This window comes from Arachis ipaensis, chromosome B8 (genome assembly GCF_059453495.1).
Source record: "Arachis ipaensis isolate K30076 ecotype BB chromosome B8, ASM5945349v1, whole genome shotgun sequence".
NCBI classification, from domain to species: domain Eukaryota; kingdom Viridiplantae; phylum Streptophyta; class Magnoliopsida; order Fabales; family Fabaceae; genus Arachis; species Arachis ipaensis.
In genome coordinates, this window is record NC_142443.1 from 126603083 (window position 1) to 126625373 (window position 22291).

The 22291-nt window shown below is 33.2% G+C and overlaps 1 protein-coding gene across 4 annotated transcripts; it reads right to left on the reverse strand.

The window, feature by feature from the left end:
- Positions 1–519: 519 nt before the first annotated feature.
- Positions 520–6165, reverse strand: LOC107612819 (SWIM zinc finger family protein). Of its 4 annotated transcripts, XR_015896509.1 has the most exons (8): positions 5868–6165; positions 5647–5686; positions 4805–5171; positions 3328–3979; positions 3033–3232; positions 2703–2947; positions 1694–2557; positions 520–1244 (listed from the first exon to the last, which is right to left on the reverse strand). XR_015896509.1 is itself a non-coding variant. In XM_088496998.1 (7 exons), exons 3-7 carry the CDS (start codon positions 5071–5073, stop codon positions 1764–1766), a joined length of 2160 nt encoding a protein of 719 aa, XP_088353124.1. In that variant the 5' UTR covers positions 5074–5171; positions 5647–5686; positions 5868–6165; the 3' UTR covers positions 1471–1763. The 4 variants fall into 4 exon arrangements, 2 of the variants coding, with proteins under 2 accessions (XP_088353124.1, XP_088353125.1); XR_015896510.1 differs by lacking the exon at positions 5647–5686; XM_088496998.1 differs by lacking the exon at positions 520–1244 and having other exon boundaries at positions 1471–2557.
- Between the last annotated feature and the right edge of the window lie 16126 nt (positions 6166–22291).

The window sequence follows — 22291 nt, forward strand, 5'->3', positions numbered from 1 at the left end:
TATAAAGAAGAAAAATGTACTTGTTATTGAGAAGTTGATATCCATATTTAAACTTAAATTTGTCCATAAATTTTAATTTCATACTTCTTTGACCTATTTTTTAATTCAAGAAGTGTGATTAAAAATAAAACAATAAACTTATAATTAATATAACATAACATTGAAATTAATTTAAAATATATATACCTTTTTTAATCTTTTTAGAGTGTACATGAAGTGGGTAAAGCCGAGTTCGATTTAACTCGAATCCAACCCTAAATAATGATCAAATCTATTTTTGAGACCCTTATCCAACTCTAGACCCAATAAAATCACACTAACTTAATCTCCCAAAATGTTCAAGTCCGGACTCGTGTACACCCCTAGTTAAGTTCCTTTATTTCAATAATAACAATATCTTATAGGAATATTGGTATTTCAATAATATTACCCGTTAATTTTAATTAATATATTATATTTATATATATTTTATAATTAAGATCAACAATTAAAACTATTAGAACACTCATATACCTGATACATTTAAAATTCTTTCTATATAGATAGACGAGTTCGGTTCCATTGCACTAATATAACTGTAAAAGAGTTACAGTAAATCTTATCCATTTATTTCATAAAATATTTACGACAAAGATGTTCCGCTTAAACAAACATACGACCCTGTATTTTTCTTCTCCAACTCTGCATATTCTACCGACCAAGCCAGACGTTGTGATAGACCCGATTCCTTTTATTCTACTTTGCCTAGCCCAATCTTGTCTCACTTGTTTTCTAGTTCTCTCCGGATGCCTCAAAAACTTTTCTTTGTTCCTCTGTTTTGGTGTCACCACATTTGCATTTCTTTGGATTCTCTGTTATTATGCCTTCAACTTCAAGGGAAAAACATACCGCAAATTTTATATAAACAGTCCACCTACTATGCTTGTGTGTTTTCATTCATCATTCATCTAGTTGGTATCGGATTTTAGTTCCAAAATAAGTTAACTACGAAATTGACTTTATTATATATTTATTTGCTTTTTGGGTGTTTCACTTAAAATGATTTAGAAATTTGCCCCAAGAACATTAAAACCCTTTTTGCTTCACCGCCACTCTTCTTCAGCATCAAATCTACACAAATGATTGCAAACGTCTTTATGTAACCTCTTTCATTGTCACTCTCTCAAACCCTGAAACATTGCATTCTGCTCTCTTTAGTCTACCGACTTACCTTCTCTCTTCTGCTCCATTTTCGTTGCCAACAACTGCAAAAATGGAAAAAAAAAATGATCAATTTCTGGTGGCAATATGCCCAAAAATCGAATACTGAATTTGCTTTATTTTTGCTGGTTATGCCTACATAAACTGTTTTAAATCCGTTTTTGCACTAAGTGACAATGAAAATGTAATGTAATACTTAAATATGTAAATCTTCTTATTTCAATTTAAAATGGTAAAAGAAATTTTTTTATTTAAATGAATGTATGAGAATGAGGGCAAAAATAATTAATCAAAAGTTAAGCAATAGCTTCCAAATTTTGAGGGAAAATTAACCGCTACTCTATCCTAACTATCACATTAAAGTTGTTCCCAGCTCTGTAGACTCAACAAAATATGCACTGAAATTGCTTTCATTCTTCGGTTTTGTTTCTGCAAAAGATGTGCATATAACTAACAATAACTGTTCTATAACAAGAGGCAACAGAGCAGAAACCTAGATATTTGCAGGTACATGAGCCGATTCAGCAACTTCCAGAATAAACTCAATTTGTGCTAATTCAGGATCATCTTAATTGTGATAATCTTTTCCTTTTGCGACTCCTCTTGTATACAATCAAACTTTTGGGGTTGCTGTTAGCCGGTGGAAGAGTGTAACGCAACGTTGGTTTGCCGTTGTAGGTTCGACCTTTCTTGGAAACCCAATTCAAAGGCATTTTGTTAACAACAGTGCCAATATCCGGCGAGTTATTCAGTTCGACGAGTTTTTCGATTTGATCTAGGATCTGCTGCGTCCAAGCCAGAGACAGATCCAATGCAACGGAACCATCCACTGGTTTTCTCCATAGATCTATCAAAATGTCTTCAAATGATTTCAATGACATGGATGGTTGACAACCTTTGATGTTTTCAAAGACCATGTTTACTTTTATGACGTGCTTGCAAAGGTTACCTTGCATTGACCAAGAACAGTCACAGAATGCAAATTCAGATCCTGGATTCCACACTATACGTGTCGATTTGCTCTCTTTCTGGCTAACAACTTTGGCAAAGAAGCTGTCTTTATCATTGAAAGTAACGGCATCGTTGGGGATTCGAAGTGCTCGGTGCCACGACGTAGAAGCAATGTATTCCTCCTTCACACTCTGGAACGAATCACTCTCATCAGCAAAGCGATCGAGCCAGTAGCTCGAATGCAACTCAGTTGTTAGCTTGTGGACTAACCAATCTACTCTTTGCAGTGCTCCAAGATGTGAATCATCAAAAAGTTTAGCTTTCAGTTTAACATGATATGCTTCTAATGCTCCAGAAGCTTCCTGGCTGGCTAGTGGAAAATTTCTCATTGTTGAAAGCCACATTTCTGCGGAAAAGAAAGAAGCGTAAGGAAAAATCTAGAGTAAATCACTCAATGACTGATTGAGACAGTAACGAAAGTAAAATCTTTTAAGAAATTTTCATCTGCAATGTGTAATTTTATTTAAAGCAAGAGTAGAGAAAGATCTAACCAATCTTTGGTAACCAAGAAGCTCTGAAATATTCCATGAAATCAGTTTGGTCAACAAAGTCCTGCAAAAATTGTTCCAACGCAAGCGATGTATTAACACCACCCCAGATACTATACACTATTGCCCCAAGACGCTTAAAAATCTCCCGTTGAACCTCAATGTTACAGCATTTCTTAACAATATTCCTTAGCCATGATCTACGAATGCGCCACAGTGAAAATAGAACTGGACAGCAAAATATGTCTCTGTCAAAGCAGACAACACATATAAGAAAAAAATTTTAGTTAACAATTTTAAACTAAACTGGTTTTTCAAAGTAATAATTCTTGCCTTAAAAGATCAATTTCAGCCGCAGCATCATCAATCACAAAGCCGCTAACTCTCCATCCAGGTTCAACACTATGAGCTCTATCAATTAAAGCATTCAGCCACTTTGACATGTCAGGCTTTGAAAAGCTACGTGTAATGACCCATGCAACAGGAAGTGCATGTTGCCTTGAATCAAAAACAAGAAGCGTGAACAAAGGATACTACAAGCATGAAAAGATAACAAAGTTAGGCCATACATATAGTTATTTTCCCTTCGTATATAGCAAATTCAAAATAAAGATTGAAAACTAATTACTTTGAGTCTCTTTATACCAAAGGTTGAGTCTGCCACAACAACACTGCAATGACCGAAACGAATCATCTGTTGCAACTGCCATTCTGTTTGGATCCCCAAAACAAAAGGGTCTGACTCCGAAGTATCTTGATAAAAGAATACAGACTTTTTGTTCCGTTCAACCCACATCCGAATGCTGGCTTGATCATCTAGATCCAGCTCATGGGTAGACCTTTTGATAATCATCCCTAGCTTGTGAACATATTGAGAGGCAAGACTATTAACTTTTGCATCCGAACCACAATATCGCTGAATTCCCTCAATGTGTTTCTCCAGGATATTCTCTTCAGGAATGCCCAAATAAATCATAGACATAGTTTGCTGCTGAATTTCATTACATATATATGGAACATTTTTGGCACCAGGACCAATGGCATCTCTATCAAGTGGTCCATGGCAAACAAAACCAGACTTGTTAATATGGCGCCTTTCATTGTATATGATAAGTGCTAGGTATGGACGTGCATAAAGACGTTTGACAACAAAATGACAAGTACAACCCCGCATTGATTGAGGTCTAGCAGCACGATTTCTGGTATTAAGCCGATACCTTCGACTGGGTAATATACCTCCACCCTCCCCATAATTTTCTGGTCCGAACGAGCACCAGTACCTTCACAAGGAAGAAGGTTCAACTTGGCATCATCAGTATGTGAATCCAGTTTGTGGAATGACTACTTAAGTTTGGAACTATTCATTTTCAAATCAACTGTTGATTCCAAACGTACACAGCGACAGGAAAATGATCTTCCCAACATTTTTAACAACATTTTGCAACTTAGCAAAAATCAAGCTTTTCTAGATTGGAAGCGGGATAAGCTTCAGTATCATATTGACCTTATTTATTTTCTTGACATCGAACGCATAACATGACCAACCAGAAGAAAGCAATAAATCATAAAGGGTAAAATTACATCAACCTCCACTGAGGCTACACGATTACACACAGCACCTCTGCTTTTATAAAATGCATGCCATAAACTTCCCTTGGATTGAAGTATTAAGTTATATGACACTTAGTAGTCCTATATTTTACAAAAATGTGACACTAATTTCCCCGGCCAGAGGAATCACATGGCAAATCAAGAAGTGCTGTGTATAATATCATCTAACCTTTCGCTATGTTTGGTTAGTGTCTTTCAGAGGTTAAAAAAATGGGATTTAGTAGAACACAAATATGTATGATTGCACTGAGACAAAGAACAACAATCTATGTGTCCTATATCAGCCACCAAATCAACCATTAGTATAAAATGTATATTAAAATACAAAATACACATTGTAAATGAGTTAAACAACACAATACATGGTGGCTTATTTTTAACGTGCACATAGCATTTTTGGACAAAGACTAAGAGAGACATAGTAACTGAAACAGTATAATAATTAAAAAAAGGAACAAAATCAAAACATGAATCAAATTAATTCAGAAACTTACAGCCTGTACTCAAGATACTCATCATCCTTATACTCCTTCAAGCTACCAATAGCTCGCTTCCTTCCGCGCTCAATATGGAAGCGAGTAGGCCACTCAACATTAGAGCACTCACCAATTATAAAAGCATCAACTCGGTCATAGGGAATAAGGGCAACCTCGTCATGGTGCTCAGCATTGCCAAACTTGGTCCAAGTCAAATCAGCAGCACAGAAATCTTCCTCGGGTGGGTCTTGCAAAGGAATCTTTCTCACTGATTCAACTATATCCATGCCCACACGCTCATACAACAAGAACCACAGCTTCCTTCTAGAACAATCTAGAAGTTTCTCTGGACAAGATAAAAGGCTAACACAGAGAATACCAACCCCTAATCAACAACCAGACATGAACTTTTGTGAGAACTAATTAATTAATAATAGTAATAATAGTAAGTGAAGGAAGACGCAGAAGAGAGGGTTCAGGGGAAATGGGGTTGCAGTGAGGAATTGAATGCATAGTTATTAGAACTGAACCGGTTATCGAACCGATCAGTCTACCGGTTATGGTTCAACTGGCGGATCAATGGTTGAACCGATTGACCCAGTCTCACTTAAATAAAGATATAAAATTATCAAAAAAATTAAAATGTGAAATATACATGCTTTCACTAACATCCTGCCCAATTAAATAAAGTATCCTTTAGACCAGATTTAGAGGGTTAAACATCCTGCCCAATTACAAGAAGCACACTACAATCCAAATGAAATAAGCATTGAACATTAATAAGCATTTAGCAGTTAATCTTGAGACTAAAAGCACAACAAAATGGATTCAATTAAAAAAGAAAAGAAAAGAAAAGAAACCTGTATTTCATTGATTCATGACAATGAACTGAAACTGAGCCTGCAAGCAATGAACCAATTATCTAATCAATAATAACTAATTACATCAAATTAAACAAATTATCAAAACCGACATTAAAATTTAAAACTGAAAATTGAAAAATTCAGTATAAAAGAAATTATAAAACAAAAACTGAAAAAATATAAAACAACTCAGTGAAGAGTGAAGTCAGTGAACTCACCCACACTGCAGAAGCAGGAGCAAGAAGACCACGAGGGAGGAACGTGGAGGAAGCACGAGCAGAGGAGCCAAGACGGAGGAAGAGGAGGCAAACTGAGACAGGCGGTACGGACGAGGCAGAGGGCTGACCTCCGTTGGCTGCCGGTGAGCGAGGTAGGGAGGTGAGAGCCGAGACTGAGAGAGGCAGATGGAGACTGCAGAGAGCACCGTCTGTGGCTGCTGGTTGGGATGGGTTCTGAGTTCTGACTGAAGACCTCTGGGTTTGGGTAATTAGGGATTTAAGATTTTTCTTTTTTTTTCAAAAGATCAAAACATTATATAGCTATTTTTTTTGTTCAGGATGAAGATAAATAGGGTTTGAAGTTTTTATTAATGGACATTTTACTCTTTTAAAATTGAAAAATACAAAAATATTCCTGATAACAATTTGAATTGCTTATATATGGGTCTTTTTGTTTAATCTGTTCTCTAATGTAAAACGAAGACTAATGTGACGTCCATATGTCCATTAGGCTGCATTTGTTTTTGAGAATAGGACAAGAGAATATATTGAGAACAAGACACAAAGGAAAGAAACACAAAATTTTATGTTCTTGTATTCTGTTTGGAAATAAACTAGAACAATTTATAAAAATTAATTTATTCTCATTTTTTTTATTCAAAAAGTTGGAAAATAAAAATATAATAATAAAAAAATATAATTATAAAAAATTAACAAGAATAATAAAACGAAAAATAAAAGATAAATTGTGTCTCTTGTTAGTGTCTCTATGTTCTTCCTATCAGGATGGACACAAAATACACTAATTTAGTATCTTTGGACACAATATCTCTGTCCATGTTTCATCTGTCAAACACGATTTTGTGTCTCCATGTCCCTGTCTCACCTGTCTCTGAAAACAAACGCAGCCTAAATGATGTGCCCGTTACGGTGTCTATGTGTCGTACACAGAAAGTTGGAGGACAACTAGGTCCTTGTGCTCCCAAAACGACGACGTTCTTGGAGCTACCCTAACTCTTCAAATTGGTGTCAGACGCCATTGCAGCGTATAGTTAGGAGATTTTTGTTTTTCGGGCTCTGTTCCATGACCAGTGAAAGAGGTTCCTCGATCACGCAACGAGTCCGATTGACGTTCAACATTCGTTGCGTGGAAGGTGGGAACGAGAAAGATCGCATTGCTCCGGTGTGCAAATGTGGAGTGTATGCTATATTGTACAAGTTTAGAACTAACCTCAACTGGTTGTTTTTTTGTGCCCCTTCTTCAAGATAAGGTGGTTCTGTGAAGCTTGAAGCAAGTTCATGTATTTAATTGAATTTTAATTTCCTTTTTAAACTTGCAGTTGAAAAATTCATCTCACTGCAAGTTCTTTGTCTGGCTTGATGATCATGTTGCGAAAATTGGGGGCACAAAAAAGTCAATTTGCAACAATGACATTGACGACGTGGAAGAGTACTTGTGCAAGAATAAAGTAGAATAGGGATTGGTTAAGTTGGAGATGAAACTTGTTTATCTAGAGAGGAAGAAAAAAAAGCTAATATGTTGGTGATTATTGTGTGTTTATTAGTAACTTATGTTGTTATTGTTGTAATTAAGTCTTGAAAAATAAACAATAAGAGAAGCTGTGCATTATTGTTGTGATGAATTATGGCTAGAGTTGATAGAATGTAGTTATGTTTTATCCTTTGATGAATAATAATATTTTGTTGATGTTATATCATGTGTTTAAATGACTATATATAATATCTTGTCAATGGTCTAACTATGTAAACTTCATTAAATATTCAAACATAAGATATGATAAATTTAAAGGATTACAATTCTAACAAAATAACATAACACAGTAGATCACCACCTAAACACCAAAAGTTTGCCAAAAAAAAAATACTAGAATGTATAATGCACAAAATTCAGTTTGGGTCGTAAAAATGTCGCGGGTTTGAAGACTGAGTCATCGTTGGGGCGTTTGGGACTCCAGACGCCAGATCCGGAATAATACGGATTTTAATTGAGACAAGATTTTTGTCCCGCTACGCTTTCCTATGTGGTATGTGTTATGTGGATGGTAAAGATATAATGATTACACTTCTCTTTGCGACTCGTTCTGTCTCATTCATTCCCCTAGTTTTTTTAATTTATTGTAAGAATATAGGATGCATGTATCTTATTTTGATAATTATAGTTCAAGTTTTTATATTTTACATACATACATTGACATACAGTTTGTATTCGATATATTATGACTTAATGTATTTAAAAATATCCATACATTATGTATTTGATATATTACATAAATCAGACATGACAACTTTTTAGACTAAGATACCTGTTAAGAGTAAGATATAAAAAAAGGCAACAAGTATCTTCTATGTCTAAAAAAAATGACTAAGTAAAACAAACTTTTTTCGTTCCATTGAATGTATTACTAATAACTACACTCTATAGCAAAAGAATATAATTCAATACAAATTATTTGTAATTTTTTTTTTTTTTTGAGAAAAAATTATATCATCGTTGTATGCGCAACACTTTATGTTCTAGAAATACATATAGTTAATTAATGACTTTTCAGCATAACTTTAGTGGATAATACTAGTAAAGAATAGTGTTCTGGTGAAGAGTAAACATTACATTTTTTTAGTAAAAAGAAACTCAAAAAATTTATCACATTTTTTTTATAAATTTGGTAAAAAAAAATTTCACCCAATTCAACTCTTCGTCAAATAAATTTCTAACTTTGGTATACACTTTATGTCATGGCTCGACCCGGACATGACTGGCGCTTAGAAAAGTCATTCCCAACAAGTTTAAAAAACAGATTTCACAAAAAAAAGAATCAAATACAATTTCTTAAATACTATCAGCACATACTCAGATATTAGACTTAACTCAAATTCAACTTAAATACAAGAAATTTTAGTTTAAGATTTAGAACAACGTATAATCTAATAATTCTATATAACTTCTAAGTTGGTAGAACTATATATATAAATGTTTACAAAGCAAACCATCTCAAATTACTATGGTCAGACCTTTCTGTGATGTATGTAGCACTTTAACAAATCTAAAGATTTATCAAGATAAATACACAATACATCATGTTCTTGGACATTAAAAACCCACCAATTCAAGAGAAAACTTGAGTGAAATTGATGAAACAAAGTTAGGATCAAGGCTCTTATCTGAAAAAAAAAAAAGGAAGAAAGAACAACAGAGTGAGTTTTACAACTCAGTGGTAAACAAAGCATCCATAGCCCACACGAGATAATTGTACAATATAATGCGCTTGACTAAAGTAAATCTATTATAGTAATAGGAGTAAAATACACTCAAACACATAAGCAAATTCACTATAATAATAGGGATAGAAACATATTCCCACACATATATGATTAACTTTATATGTCAAGCATTCAAGCTTTCAATATTCTTTTATGTAAAAATAAGCAGAATGTTATCTAATCCAGAAAAAAATTTTAGAATAACAGACAAAAATAACCCTTAGGAGACTTTTCTTTTTTGTGAATTCTGAAACAGACATGTTCCATTGGTTTTGTGGACATGAAACAAACAGGTACCCTTTCATCTAATATGGCCCTGAAAATGTGATTATATTTTATCAAGATGCACCAAGTCTTGCGCCTACTACCGCTAGCTGCAATTTTTATCATAAAACCCTCCAAAACCTCTCTTATACATACAAATAATAATTAGGCTAAGGATTGTCAATCAATTCAAAAATGCGGCATCAATCAAGTACATTTATATATATATATATATATATATATATATATATATATATATATATATATCACAGTCTTGTCCAAATTTAAACTAGAACTTCATCCAAAATGCAATTACAACATAAAGTATTTACTTGTAACTAAACATTTCATTGTCAAATTTGATTAATTTCAAAGGAAAATATTATGTCTCATGTGGGAAGTTTATTCTATAAAAATAACTATTATAAATATTGTTCTAATTATTAATTATTCAAGTAATTAGTTTCGAATTAACTTTTTATAATCAATAAGAATTATACGATATTAAAATATAACTACAGATACAGAGTTTACTCGTAATTTGGTCCCAAGGGGTTGAAGAGATCGAGCCCAAAGTGTCAAATTAAAGGTTGAAATTTCGTGGCTGTTGTCGGGATTTTATGGCGACAACACTAAACAAAGAAAACAATGATCATGATAGAAGGCGACGATAGCAACACGGTAGTGTTGGACATTAATGGCTCCACTAGCAGTGTGCAGTTCGACGGTGAGCTCCAGCTTTGGGAAACAAGGGAGACCAGAACGTGACAGTGATAGAGCAAAGTAGGAGTAGCTCCGACAAGCCTCCTTTCTTCAACCCAACGGCAACACAACTCCAGTTGGCACCAGCGGCATCCTCCTTCCACGACGACGGCAGCAAAGGTGTCAACAGTGGTGGCCGCTGCTTCCTCTTCCTTGAGCTCCAGTGAGACTAGGCATCGAAGTCACCCCTTCTCTCTCTCTCTCTCTCTCTCTCTCTCTCTCTCTCTCTCTCTCTCTCTCTCTCTCTCTCTCTCTCTCTATATATATATATATATATATATATATATATATGCAAACGGCAATGGCAACACTCAACCCTCCGGTGCCATCCCCACTTCCTCCTCTCTTTCTTTTTCCTTTTTTCTTTCTTTATCCTCCTCTGTTCTCCGTCTCATTCTCTTCTCTTTTTGTTTCTTTTCCCAGTGTGTGGTGAAAGGGAGAGAGGTTTGTGCGTGTGTGAATAAGGTTAAGAGAAGGGAGAAAAATATCATGGAATGGGTCCCATCATTTTATTTACTTATTTATTTATTTATTGTTATTATAATTTTTTTCTAGTTATTACATTCTTCCCTCCTTTAGAAATTTGGTCCCCGAATTTCAACCCAATATACTTTGTAATATCACATCAGCAGTACAAGTTACACATATTTTATACAATTAGGCATTGATGCAACGAATGACAAATTTAGGAATAAGATAAAAACAACATTGAGACAACCTTAACCAAAAGAAATATAATCACATCATAACACCACAAGTTTAATCATTTGTACAAATATTTAGCAAGAACAAGACTAAAGATCAAGCTATATGAGCAAAGTTGCATGAAAGAACTTAAGCACTTCAACTATACAATATTGTATCTAGAAACAAATTGAACCCAATTCATAAAGAAAAGAAAAAAATTGTGGATATTATGCAACGATCAAATACTGAACATTTTCTTAATATTCACATATACAATGTAGAAAAAAAAATCGATATGAAGCACCATCAATCTCAAAGAACATAAGGCATAATTAGATTGATATGAAAAATCTCAAAAGCATACTACAAACTCAAATTAGAGACCAAATAACATAACCAAAAGTGTAAAACATATAGAGTAACACTAATTTCAATATTGCACCCAAAACATAAAACAATAATTAAAAAGCGCAGTCATCTAAGATTCCAAGAGTTCGGGTGCAATTATTTGGTGGATAAGGATGAGAAAGGAGGCAGGGTGAAGAATTAAATAGAATATACTTAGCCAAATTCTAGACTTAGGGACAAATATAACCAACACATTGAACCAAGCATGCAAGATATAGCCAGTAAAATATTTTTAAATCATATTATGCATGTAACCTTAAATAATTATAATGTCAAGTGATAAGGGATAGAAAGGATAAACAAAAGGAAGGGAATTAATCGATCTACAAGGCTCTTTAAGAGCATTGTGGGAACAGCATATTAGGATGAATAGTTCCGCTTACTCAAACATTGCATTAGCCCTCGCGATCCTTTAGGTTAGCAATTGACAATCCCTAAACAATAAACTAACAAATGTGCTACATATACACCAATTGATAAACTAAAGACACAAAGTGGTTCATCATCAACCAGCTAAACAAATAGAATCCTATTAGTTGAGAAACAATACCACCAATTTAGTGAAATTTCAAATTTCACAACTCAACCACCATTACCATGCAGAGCACTCAAGGAGCAATAGAACCACAAATTTAGTGAAGCTCGAGAATATCAACAAGGTGACAACATATTCCAATGAGTTGCAATCCTGAGCAATTTGAAACCAGCAAGGTGATGTCTCAAAAAGGTAATACAATATATGATCAGTTAAGCAACAGAATAATTTATCAATGTAACTGCCTCAAAATTCGATCATGTTAAGAACTTTGCAAAATCTATATATCTTTGGAAGAAAAGTGGTCAATACCACAATTTAAAATAGATTGTACTTAAATTATGATGTGCGAATTTAAAGAATAATAGTACAGTTGATATCAAACGCTTAACGTATGAAGAAATGTCAAGCTAAGATGTGGGCTATGAACCAAGGCAAAGCATTAGTAGTGAAACAATCAATTTTCAAAATTACTATCAGACAACATTCAGAATACACTGTGATTGTTACAGAGAAAAAAAACATAAATAGGCACAGTATGTGAAAAGACAAGCTGAACCCACAAACAAAGCAAAGCACAATGAACCTTCATCAGAAAATTGTCGAAAAGTGCCACTCTAAAAACAGAAACACAGTAATCCTATATATAAAAGAAATAGTTGCATAGCACAGATGCAGATTGCATGATAAGCACAACACTTGATAGTTTTGACATGTTAGAATTTAATTAGGTTTCAAAAAAACAATGAAAAAAAAGGCAAAGTCATTAAGCATTTTTACTGAGAATGTGAATGCAGTACTAAACATTTTTATATAAATCTTATAGTGCTAAAAAGAGTAACTAACTTTTATGTTAAGCATCATGTAATGCACCAATGAGATAATATTAAGTAAAAGTTAGAACAACATGCTGTAACACCCTAAGTTATATCCTATCTTTGAGGGTCTTTAAATAAGATGGCACACTCGATAGAGAAAGAGACTGAACTTAATCGTTACGCAAGGAAGGGAGGAAGTACGTGTAAAGAGGAAAACAAGTAGTACTAAAACGATGATAAATATGAAATAATAAACTTATCCATGAGTACGGTTCAAAATAAAATACTTAGAGGTAATTAAACAAAGAAAAGAAACTAATACGTCCTAACTAATTTCGTTGGAGAGGTTCCCATACTTGTGTCCTATCCTATCCTTGGTCAGGACCCTTAAGTTATTCACGTATCGAGGTATCAGTGGTTTTCCTCCAACACCTTTTCGCGCAGTGAAGATCTGGTTCCGTTGTGTGGGATGAACTAGGACTCGATGGGCAACTGGGATTCTCTTTCCACGAACTCTCGACCTAAGTAGATAGTTTGGAGCACGGTAGTAGTGGTCGTAACTACCCACGCGTGCTTCGAGGGGTCATACTCAGAAGTTACCTTCGGGGGGCACTGTGTCGTCTCTATCTGCTATGCCTTGTTCCTCTGGAGACAGTATGGGAAAAGAAAAAGGGATGAGAAACTAACGTCTCAGTAGGAGTGCTATGCAACACCTCCATATCTATCTCCAGTCCACGTACGGGATTTTAAAAGAAAGTCGTACGATATGGCATGTAATATGAACCTCTTGTAAAGCGTAAAACATATAGGTAAAAAGGAAAGAACATAGAAAGAGAATAGAAGGATAACATCTTAAGTAACATCAACATAATCATAAATATATCTTAAAAAAAAACATAATCAAACTTTTCATTCATGCTTTCTCCTTTCTTAACTTGTAACTTTTATGGAAGGTATTGAGCTCAAACCGGTATAAAAGGTGGGAGTCCCCTTCCCTTACCGAAGGTTCTTATCCCAAACGTTTTGGCGATCACCTTCCCTTACCGAAGGATCATATCGATATCTTGTCTTTGGGGGTCACCTTCCCTTACCGAAGGATCATTCCCTCAGTTTAATTTACAAATAGGTTTTGTTTAACCATACACGAGAGGCAAATCATATAAGAAGAGATCATGCAAGAAAAGGGACATTTACGATGATAAAGGGATATATGAAAAACATGAGACTCTGGCATATGTATGAATTTTCTAATCAAAAGATCTTGGTAGTATAATAGCATGGATTGAAAGATGTCATATCAAAGTACAGGAAATAGGGTATTTTAAATAATTGCACAAAATATTAAAAAAATTATGTATTATCGATCCTAAGGGAATAATATAATGGTGCAAACGATCATATACATAATAAGAATAGGGTATATTAAATATTTGAATAACATATTGAGAAAGCATGTACTCTTGACTTTAAAGGAGTATTAATAACATAATGATATAAGAGGTCACATAGATGCACATAATAGAATAGAATATATTAAATATTTGAATAAAATATTGAAAAAGCATGTACTCTTGATTTTAAAGGAGTAATAATAACATAATGATATAAGAGGTCACATAGATGCATATAATAGAATAGGGTATATTAAATATTTGAATAAAATATTGAAAAAGCATGTACTCTTGATTTTAAGGGAGTAATAATAACGTAATGATATAAGAGGTCACATAGATGCATATAATAAAATAGGGTATATTAAATATTTGAATAAAATATTGAAAAAGCATGTACTCTTGATTTTAAAGGAGTAATAATAACATAATGATATAAGAGATCACATATATGGATATAATAGAATATGGTATGTTGAACAAGACATTATAAGAAGGCATGTACTCTCGGCCCCAAAGGAATATTAATAATATAATAATATAGGAGAGCACATAATAAAATGGCGTATATTAAATAGCTGAATAAGTATTATAAGAAGGCATGTACTCTCGATCCTAAGGGAATATTAACAATATAATCATATGAAAGAGCACAAAGATGGGTATAGTAAATAATTGAATGAACATCATAAGGAGACATGTACTAATGATTTAAGAAGACATGAATAACATGATGGACAGACATGATCAACATGGATAAAGGATGAGTGAAAAATAATTAATGCCCTGATAACATTCGTGAATGGAAGAAAATAAAAATGGAACATAACACATGCCAAGCATTAAAAAAAAACATAATTCCCTACTCTTTTTTTTTTCTAACGCTTCTTTGAGCTTGCCTCTTGTATTTGCACACAGAATATATTTTGTAGAGAGAGAAGGGAGAGGTTTTGGTATTTGAGAGAAGTGATTTTCTACCTATAGGTGCCCCCTATTTATATACATTTGGGGATAGAGTGGTTGGGATAATTTTAATTTCAAACCGAGGATGGTTACTAGATTCCTATCCATAAATTTAAAATTCTAAGCCTATCTCCTAACAGATTTTCAAATTTCGAATTTAATTTTGTTTCTAGAAGGGTGGTTGTTACACATGCTGAAAGAGTTGGAACAATTTTCTTGGTTAATAAAATAATTAATTTTAAAGGGAAAAAATTTAGAAGCTCAAGTTTGCTCCATAATGCAAGGACAGAAGTATTGTGCAAATCACAAGTTCACCATGACAAACTTCAATTTAAAATTATCAAGCCTCTCGTATCAGAGAAATCAAAACATTTATTAATCAGCCATATATACTACAAATCAGGCATATGATCTCCAACAACACAAGCAATCAAGAGTGTTCATTACCTCCTCTTAATAGAAATTTTGCAAGATAACAACCAAGATTAACCCAGTTAAAGTCATATCAGTCACCAATTCAACAACAAAATAATATTATTAACTACTTTATAGCAACAACAATCAATAACCTTAAGCATCCCTCAAAAAACAATTAACCAAAATTACTTATTTGTTAGTTACTGTAATCATCACTAATCAAGTAACATGAATCAGCAAATAAGTATCTAATCAGTGGCTAACCCTTACAGGCAAGCTACAATTTAATACAAATTTAAAATAATCATCAAATATTTCATAATCACCATGATTAGTCCACGAGCTCAGTAAACAAGTCTATAAAATTAGGAATCACATATAATCTAAGAGATGCATTCACTTAATGACATATAGACAAGAAGATCCTACCCTCAGTGAGGCTCAAACTTATTTTCTATACAACCAGTTATATTAAGCATAAAATTTTAGTGTTCAATCTGGTTAACATCAAATGTCAATTTCAATTATGGAAATTTCAATGACTTTGGACAAAGACAAAACTTTCTCAAAGAAACTCAAGCTATGAACTTAGTTTCTTTAAAATCAATTATCCTTGTTCGTATTATAATTAACAAACTGATTTAACATTTGTTTAACCAAAAACCAAATAAACACACATTTCAAACGGATCACAATAATTAAAGACCAAACAGAATCTAAAGCAACATAATAATTTAATGTCTTAAGGTAGATAAAAGTGGGGTTAAATATCAATTCATAATATGTACCGTTACTCAAAACATTCCATTTTTGTGAAAAAATTCCACAAACTTAAAATCTTTTAGAGAATAAGTCGAGATTGAGTACAAAGAAAAGGAAAAGAGTGCAAGAAGTGGCTGAGGTCGCATGATATCAACAACTAGAAGACAATCATGACATAAAGGACAAGGATGACAATCCTATAGGCCTCTGATATAGCCACAATTTGTACAAATAGGCGCGCTTCTATTTATACAATTGTGATCCTACCAAAGTACACTTGCTCCATACTCCATACTACATAGGTTAACCTGGCTCTGATACCAATTTGTCAATGCCCGACCCAGCCATGACTGGTGCTTAGGAAAGTCATTCCCAGCAAGCCTCAAAAACATATTTCACAAAAGAAGAATCAAATACAATTTCTTAAATACTATCTGCACATACTCAGATATTAGATTTAACTTAAATTCAACATAAATATAAGAAATTCTAGTTTAATATTTAGAACAACATATAATCTAATAATTCTATATAATTTTCAAGTTGATAGAACTATATAAATAAATGTTTACAAAGCAAATCATCTAAAATTACTTTGGTCAGACCTTTCTGTGATGTATGGAGCACTTTAACAAATGTAAAGATTTATTAAGATAAATACACAATACATCATGCCCTTAGACATTAAAAGCCCACAAATTCAAAAGAAAACTAAAGTGAAACTAATGGAACAAAGTTAGGATCAAGGCTTTTATTTGAAAAAAAAAAAGAAAGAACAACAGAGTGAGTTTTACAACTCAGTGGTAAACAAAGTATCCATATGCCACACGAGACAATTGTACAATATAATGCACTTGGCTAAAGTAAATCTATTATAGTAATAGTGAATAAAATACATTCAAACGCATAAGCAAATTTACTACAATAATAGGGATAGAAATAAATTCCCACACATAGATGATTAACTTTAGATGTCAAACATTCAAGCTTTCATTATTCTTTTATGCAAAAATAAGCGGAAGGTTATCTAATCCAGAAAAAAATTCTCAGAACAATAGACAGAAATCACCCTTAGGAGACTTTTCCTTTGCGGAATTCTGAAATAGACATGTTCCACTGGTTTTGTGGACATGAAGCAGACAGGTACCATTTCATCTCATGTGGCTCTGAAAATGTAATTATATTTTATCAAGGTGCACCATGTCTTGTGCCTACTGCTACTAGCTGCAGTTTTTATCATAAAACCCTCTAAAATCTCTCTTATACATAAAAATATAATTAGGCTAAGGATTGTCAATCAATTCAAAAATGTGGCATCAATTCAAAATCTCTCTCTCTCTCTCTCTCTCTCTCTCTCTCTCTCTCTCTCTCTCTCTCTCTCTCTCTCTCTCTCTCTCTCTCTCTCTCTCTCTCTCTCTCTCTCTCTCTCTCTCTCTCTCTCTCTCTCTCTCTCTCTCTCTATATGTAATGATCTTGTCCAAACTATAATTTCATCCAAAATATAATTACAACATAAAGTATTTACTTGTAACTAAACATTTCATTGTCAAATTTGATTAATTTCAAAGCAAAATATTATGTCTCATGTGGGAAGTTTATTCTATAAAAATAATTATTATAAATATTGTTCTAATCATTAATTATTCAAGTAATTAGTTTTTGAATTAACTTTTTATAATCAATAAGAATTATACGATATTAAAATCTAACTACAGATACAAAGTTTACTCACAATTTGGTCCCAAGGGACCGAAGAGATCGAGCCCTGAGTGCCAAATTAAAGGTTGAAATTTCATGGCTGTTGTAGAAGTTTTATGGCGACAACACTAAACAAAGAAAACAATGATCATGATAGAAGGCGACGATAGCAGCACGGTAGTGTTGGACATTAATGGCTCCACCAGCGGTGTGCAGTTCAGCGGCGAGCTCCAGCTCCGGAAAACAAGGAAGACTAGAGCGTGACAGTGATGGAGTAAAGTAAGAGCAACTCCACCAGCAGCTCCAACAAGCCTCCTTTCTTCAACCCAACGGCAACACAGCTCCAGTTGGCACCAGCGGCATCCTCCTTCCACGGCGACGGCAGCAGAGGTGTCAACAGTGGTGGACATTGCTTTCTCCTCCTTGAGATCTAGTGAGACTAGGCATCGAGCTCACCCCTTCTCTCCCTTCGTAGCTCTCTCTCTCTCTCTCTCTTTTTCTCTCTCTCTATGCAGATGGCAATGGCAACACTCAACCCTCCGGTGCCAATCCCCACTTCCTCCTCTCTTTCTTTTTTCTTTTTTCTTGCTTTCTCCTCCTCTATTCTTCGTCTCATTCTCTTCTCTTTTCGTTTCTTTTTCCAGTGTGTGGTGAGAGGGAGAGAGGTTTATGCGTGTATGGATAGGGTTATGAGAAGGGAGAAAAGTATCATGGAATGGGTCCCACCATTTTATTTACTTATTTATTTATTTATTGTTATTATAATTTTTTTCTAGTTATTACATTCTTCCCTCCTTTAGAAATTCGGTCCCCGAATTTCAATCCAATATACTTTATAATATCGCATCAGCAGTACAAGTTACACATATTTTATACAATTAGGCATTGATGCAATGAATGACAAATTTAGGAATAAGATAAAAATAACATTGAGACAACCTTAACTGAAAGAAATATAATCACATCATAACACCACAAGTTTAATAATTTGCACAAATATTTAATAAGAACAAGGCTACAGATCAAGCTATTTGAGCAAAGTTGCAGGAAAGAACTTAAGCACTTCAACTATACAATATTGCATCTAGATACAAATTGAACCAATGCATAAAGATGAGAAAAAAATTGTGGATATTATGCAACGATCAAATACTGGACATTTTCTTAATATTCACATATACAATGTAGCAAGAAGCACCATCAATCTCAGAACAGAAGGCATAATTAGGTTGATATGGAAAATCTCAAAAGCATGCTACAAACTTAAATTGGAGACCAAATAACATAACCAAAAGTGTAAAACATATAGAGTAATACTAATTCCAACAATGCACCCAAAACATAAAACAATAATTAAAAAGCGCGGTCATCTAAGATTCCAAGAGTTCAAGTGCAATTATTTGGTGGATAAGGATGAGAAAGAAGGGAGGCAGGGTGAAGAATTAGACAGAATATACATAGCCAGATTTCAGACTTAGGGACAAACATAACAAACATATCGAACCAAACATGCAAGATACAGCCAGTAAAACATTTTCAAATCATATTATGCATGTAACCTTAAATGTCAAGTGATAAGGGATAGGAAGGATAAACAGAAGGAAGGGAATTAATCGATCTACAAGGCTCTTTAAAGGCATTGTGGGAACAGTATATTAGGATGAAATGTTCCGCTTACTCAAACATAGCATTAGCCCTCGCCATCCTTCAGGTTAGCAATTGAAAATCCCAAAATAATAAACTAACAAATGTGCTACATATACACCAATTGATAAACTAAAAACACAAAGTGGTTCATCATCAACCAGCTAAACAAACAGAATCATATTAGTTGAGAAACAATACCTGACTTAAAGAGTTTCCAGTAGAAATTACTAATGATTATAACATAAGTATGAGTTGATGTAAAAAAAAATTTCTCCTTTACGATGTAACAGAATAATAGAAGTAAGCACCATGGTAGTCGAATCATGTGATTCTAAATCATGAATCACAAGATTCGATACGAGTCAGTACCTGGTGATTCGAATCAATGACAAAAATCAGATGACTTTCAGCATCGAACGATTCAATTTATGAATCACGATATGGATAGGAATAGTGAATTGTGCATCAATTTATGATTCGCAAAAGAAGAGAAAAAAAAAAGAAAAAGAAGAGGAGACACAGTGTATCCAATAGGAACAAACATTATTGGCCTAAAAGTGTATCCAATAGGAACAAACAACATTCTATGACGAACAAGATGAGTGATAGCACTAAGCTTGTCAAAAGAAGTATTGTATCAGCCACATTCAAAATTTCCAAAGAAACAGCATTATTTCTAGGTAAGACTTTTTGCTTCGTATGCTGTGAAGTCTCTTGGCCACATCCTTGGTGGTGCGCATTGCAGAATATTCCAGCTGGTTTGCCTGCTAACTCCTATGTTTTCCAAAGGCATCCGGTCGCGTCCAAAAAAGCCTTAAACTGAGGCACCGTCATTTCGAATCTTGATGGGAAGCCGAAGATGAATCGTGGGCTTCAGGGAGCTCATCGGGCTTAGTGACTGGTATGTCCATGTCCATCTCAGTCTTGAATGAACTTTTTGGCCACTCTATCATCTGTTTTTCAAGTACCTGCTCATACAATATTCAGCAATTAATTGTGGAGTTTATTTTCTCATTGAAATCAACATTAAGGTGCTTAAGCTTGTTGAAAAAATCAACAGAAAAATTATTGGAGAAATCAAAGGCAATTGGTTCCCCCTGCTGAAGAAAACTTAGTCATAGAGCATTGCTAGATTTCAAGAAGAGAAACATTTTGCTTATTTATTTCCTTTTGTATGTTGGTGTGGCAGAATTATATAGATGAATACAAAATGTGTACACACAAAAATTAATCACCAAATTAGATATAGGTATAAAATATATGTTAAAATATAAATTACACATCAAAATAATTTAAACAACACATGCATTTATACATAATACATAATAACAAATTTAATACTTAAATTTTAATATGCACATAGTATTTTTATTTAACGAAATACCAAAGTCACAAAAAGTAACTTTGTTAATAATGCAAGAATGAAGTGAACTTTGCAAAAACAAAGTATGAATCCAATACATGTTAACAATCATGGCATCAACAATAATGATAACTCTAATAATGATAACTCTGCAATAATTGTTGGTAATATAAAGCAAAAGAGAAAGTATAGGAAAACAAGGATAATTGTGAACAATGTGAACAACGAAGTAAAAAAAAAATTAAAAATTAAATTATTAATTAATTATTTAATTTTAAATTTTAAAATTTAAAAAATTAGAATTAACAATTAAATACATTTATATTATGTATGATTATTCTTAATCTCACTGTAACTGTGTACGTCGCCGCAGCCTCACCTCGCGCGCTACACCTAGCCGTACCGACATCGTCACAGCCTCCCATCGACACCACTGAAGTCTTACCTCGCGTCGCTATCCCTCCATGGCAAATAGGCAAATCCCATAGCAACCTTACCGGTGCATTCTCTATAGTCTATGCATGCATATGTATCTTTCTTCTTTAATTAATTCATACTCAACTAACTCATTCCCCATGCACATGCGTTACTGTAAATCTCTTCAAACACGCACGCAAGGTTTGGCATAGTTCCTCGAATTGTTCACGCAAATGATACTGAAATTATTTTACAAATTACTCATCGAATTATTAATTAGAGTTAACAACCAAAAACGTTCCCAAATTATTTAAACGCAAATAAAAATGCACTCGAATTTTACTATCAACAAAAATGTCTTTAAATAATTTAAAAATGTAACAAAAATGTCTAACAGTAAATATATATTTCAAAAAATACCTTAGAGATTGAATTTTGATGTGATTTTTTGCAAGTATAATTAAAAAAATGAGATATTATTATTCTTAAAATTTGATAATTTTTTTTAAATATATATATTTTTTGTGATTTTTTAAAAATATTATTAGTTGTTAACAAAAAATTACAAAAAATAATATATACTTAACGAAAAATTACCAAATTTTAAGGATAATAATATCTCATTTTTTATCATAATTACAAAAAATTGTATCAAAATTTAATGCCTGATGTATTTTTTGAGAAATACATATTTAATGTTAGATAATCTTGTAAAAAAACTTATATTAAATATGTATTTCTCAAAAAATACATTAGAGATTGAATTTTGATGCGATTTTTTGCAAGTATGATTAGAAAAATAAGATATTATTATTATTGTTGTTGTTAAAATTTGGTGATTTTTTGTTAAATATATATTGTTTTGTATTTTTTAAAGTTTTATGGGTTGTTAAGAAAAAATTATAAAAAAATATATACTTAACAAAAAATCATCAAATTTTAGGTGTAATACTATCTTATTTTTATAATAGTGCTTGTAAAAAATTGCATCAAAATTCAATCTCTAAAGTATT

Coding starts and splice junctions, on each gene's coding strand:
- LOC107612819 (XM_088496999.1), bottom strand. CDS start 5,073: ATGGATATAGTTGAATCAGTGAGAAAGATTCCTTTGCAAGACCCACCC. Junction 3,980..4,804: donor GAGTATCTTGAGTACAGGCT/GTAAGTTTCTGA, acceptor TTCCTTGTGAAG/GTACTGGTGCTCGTTCGGAC. Junction 2,558..2,702: donor TTCTTGGTTACCAAAGATTG/GTTAGATCTTTC, acceptor TCTTTTCCGCAG/AAATGTGGCTTTCAACAATG.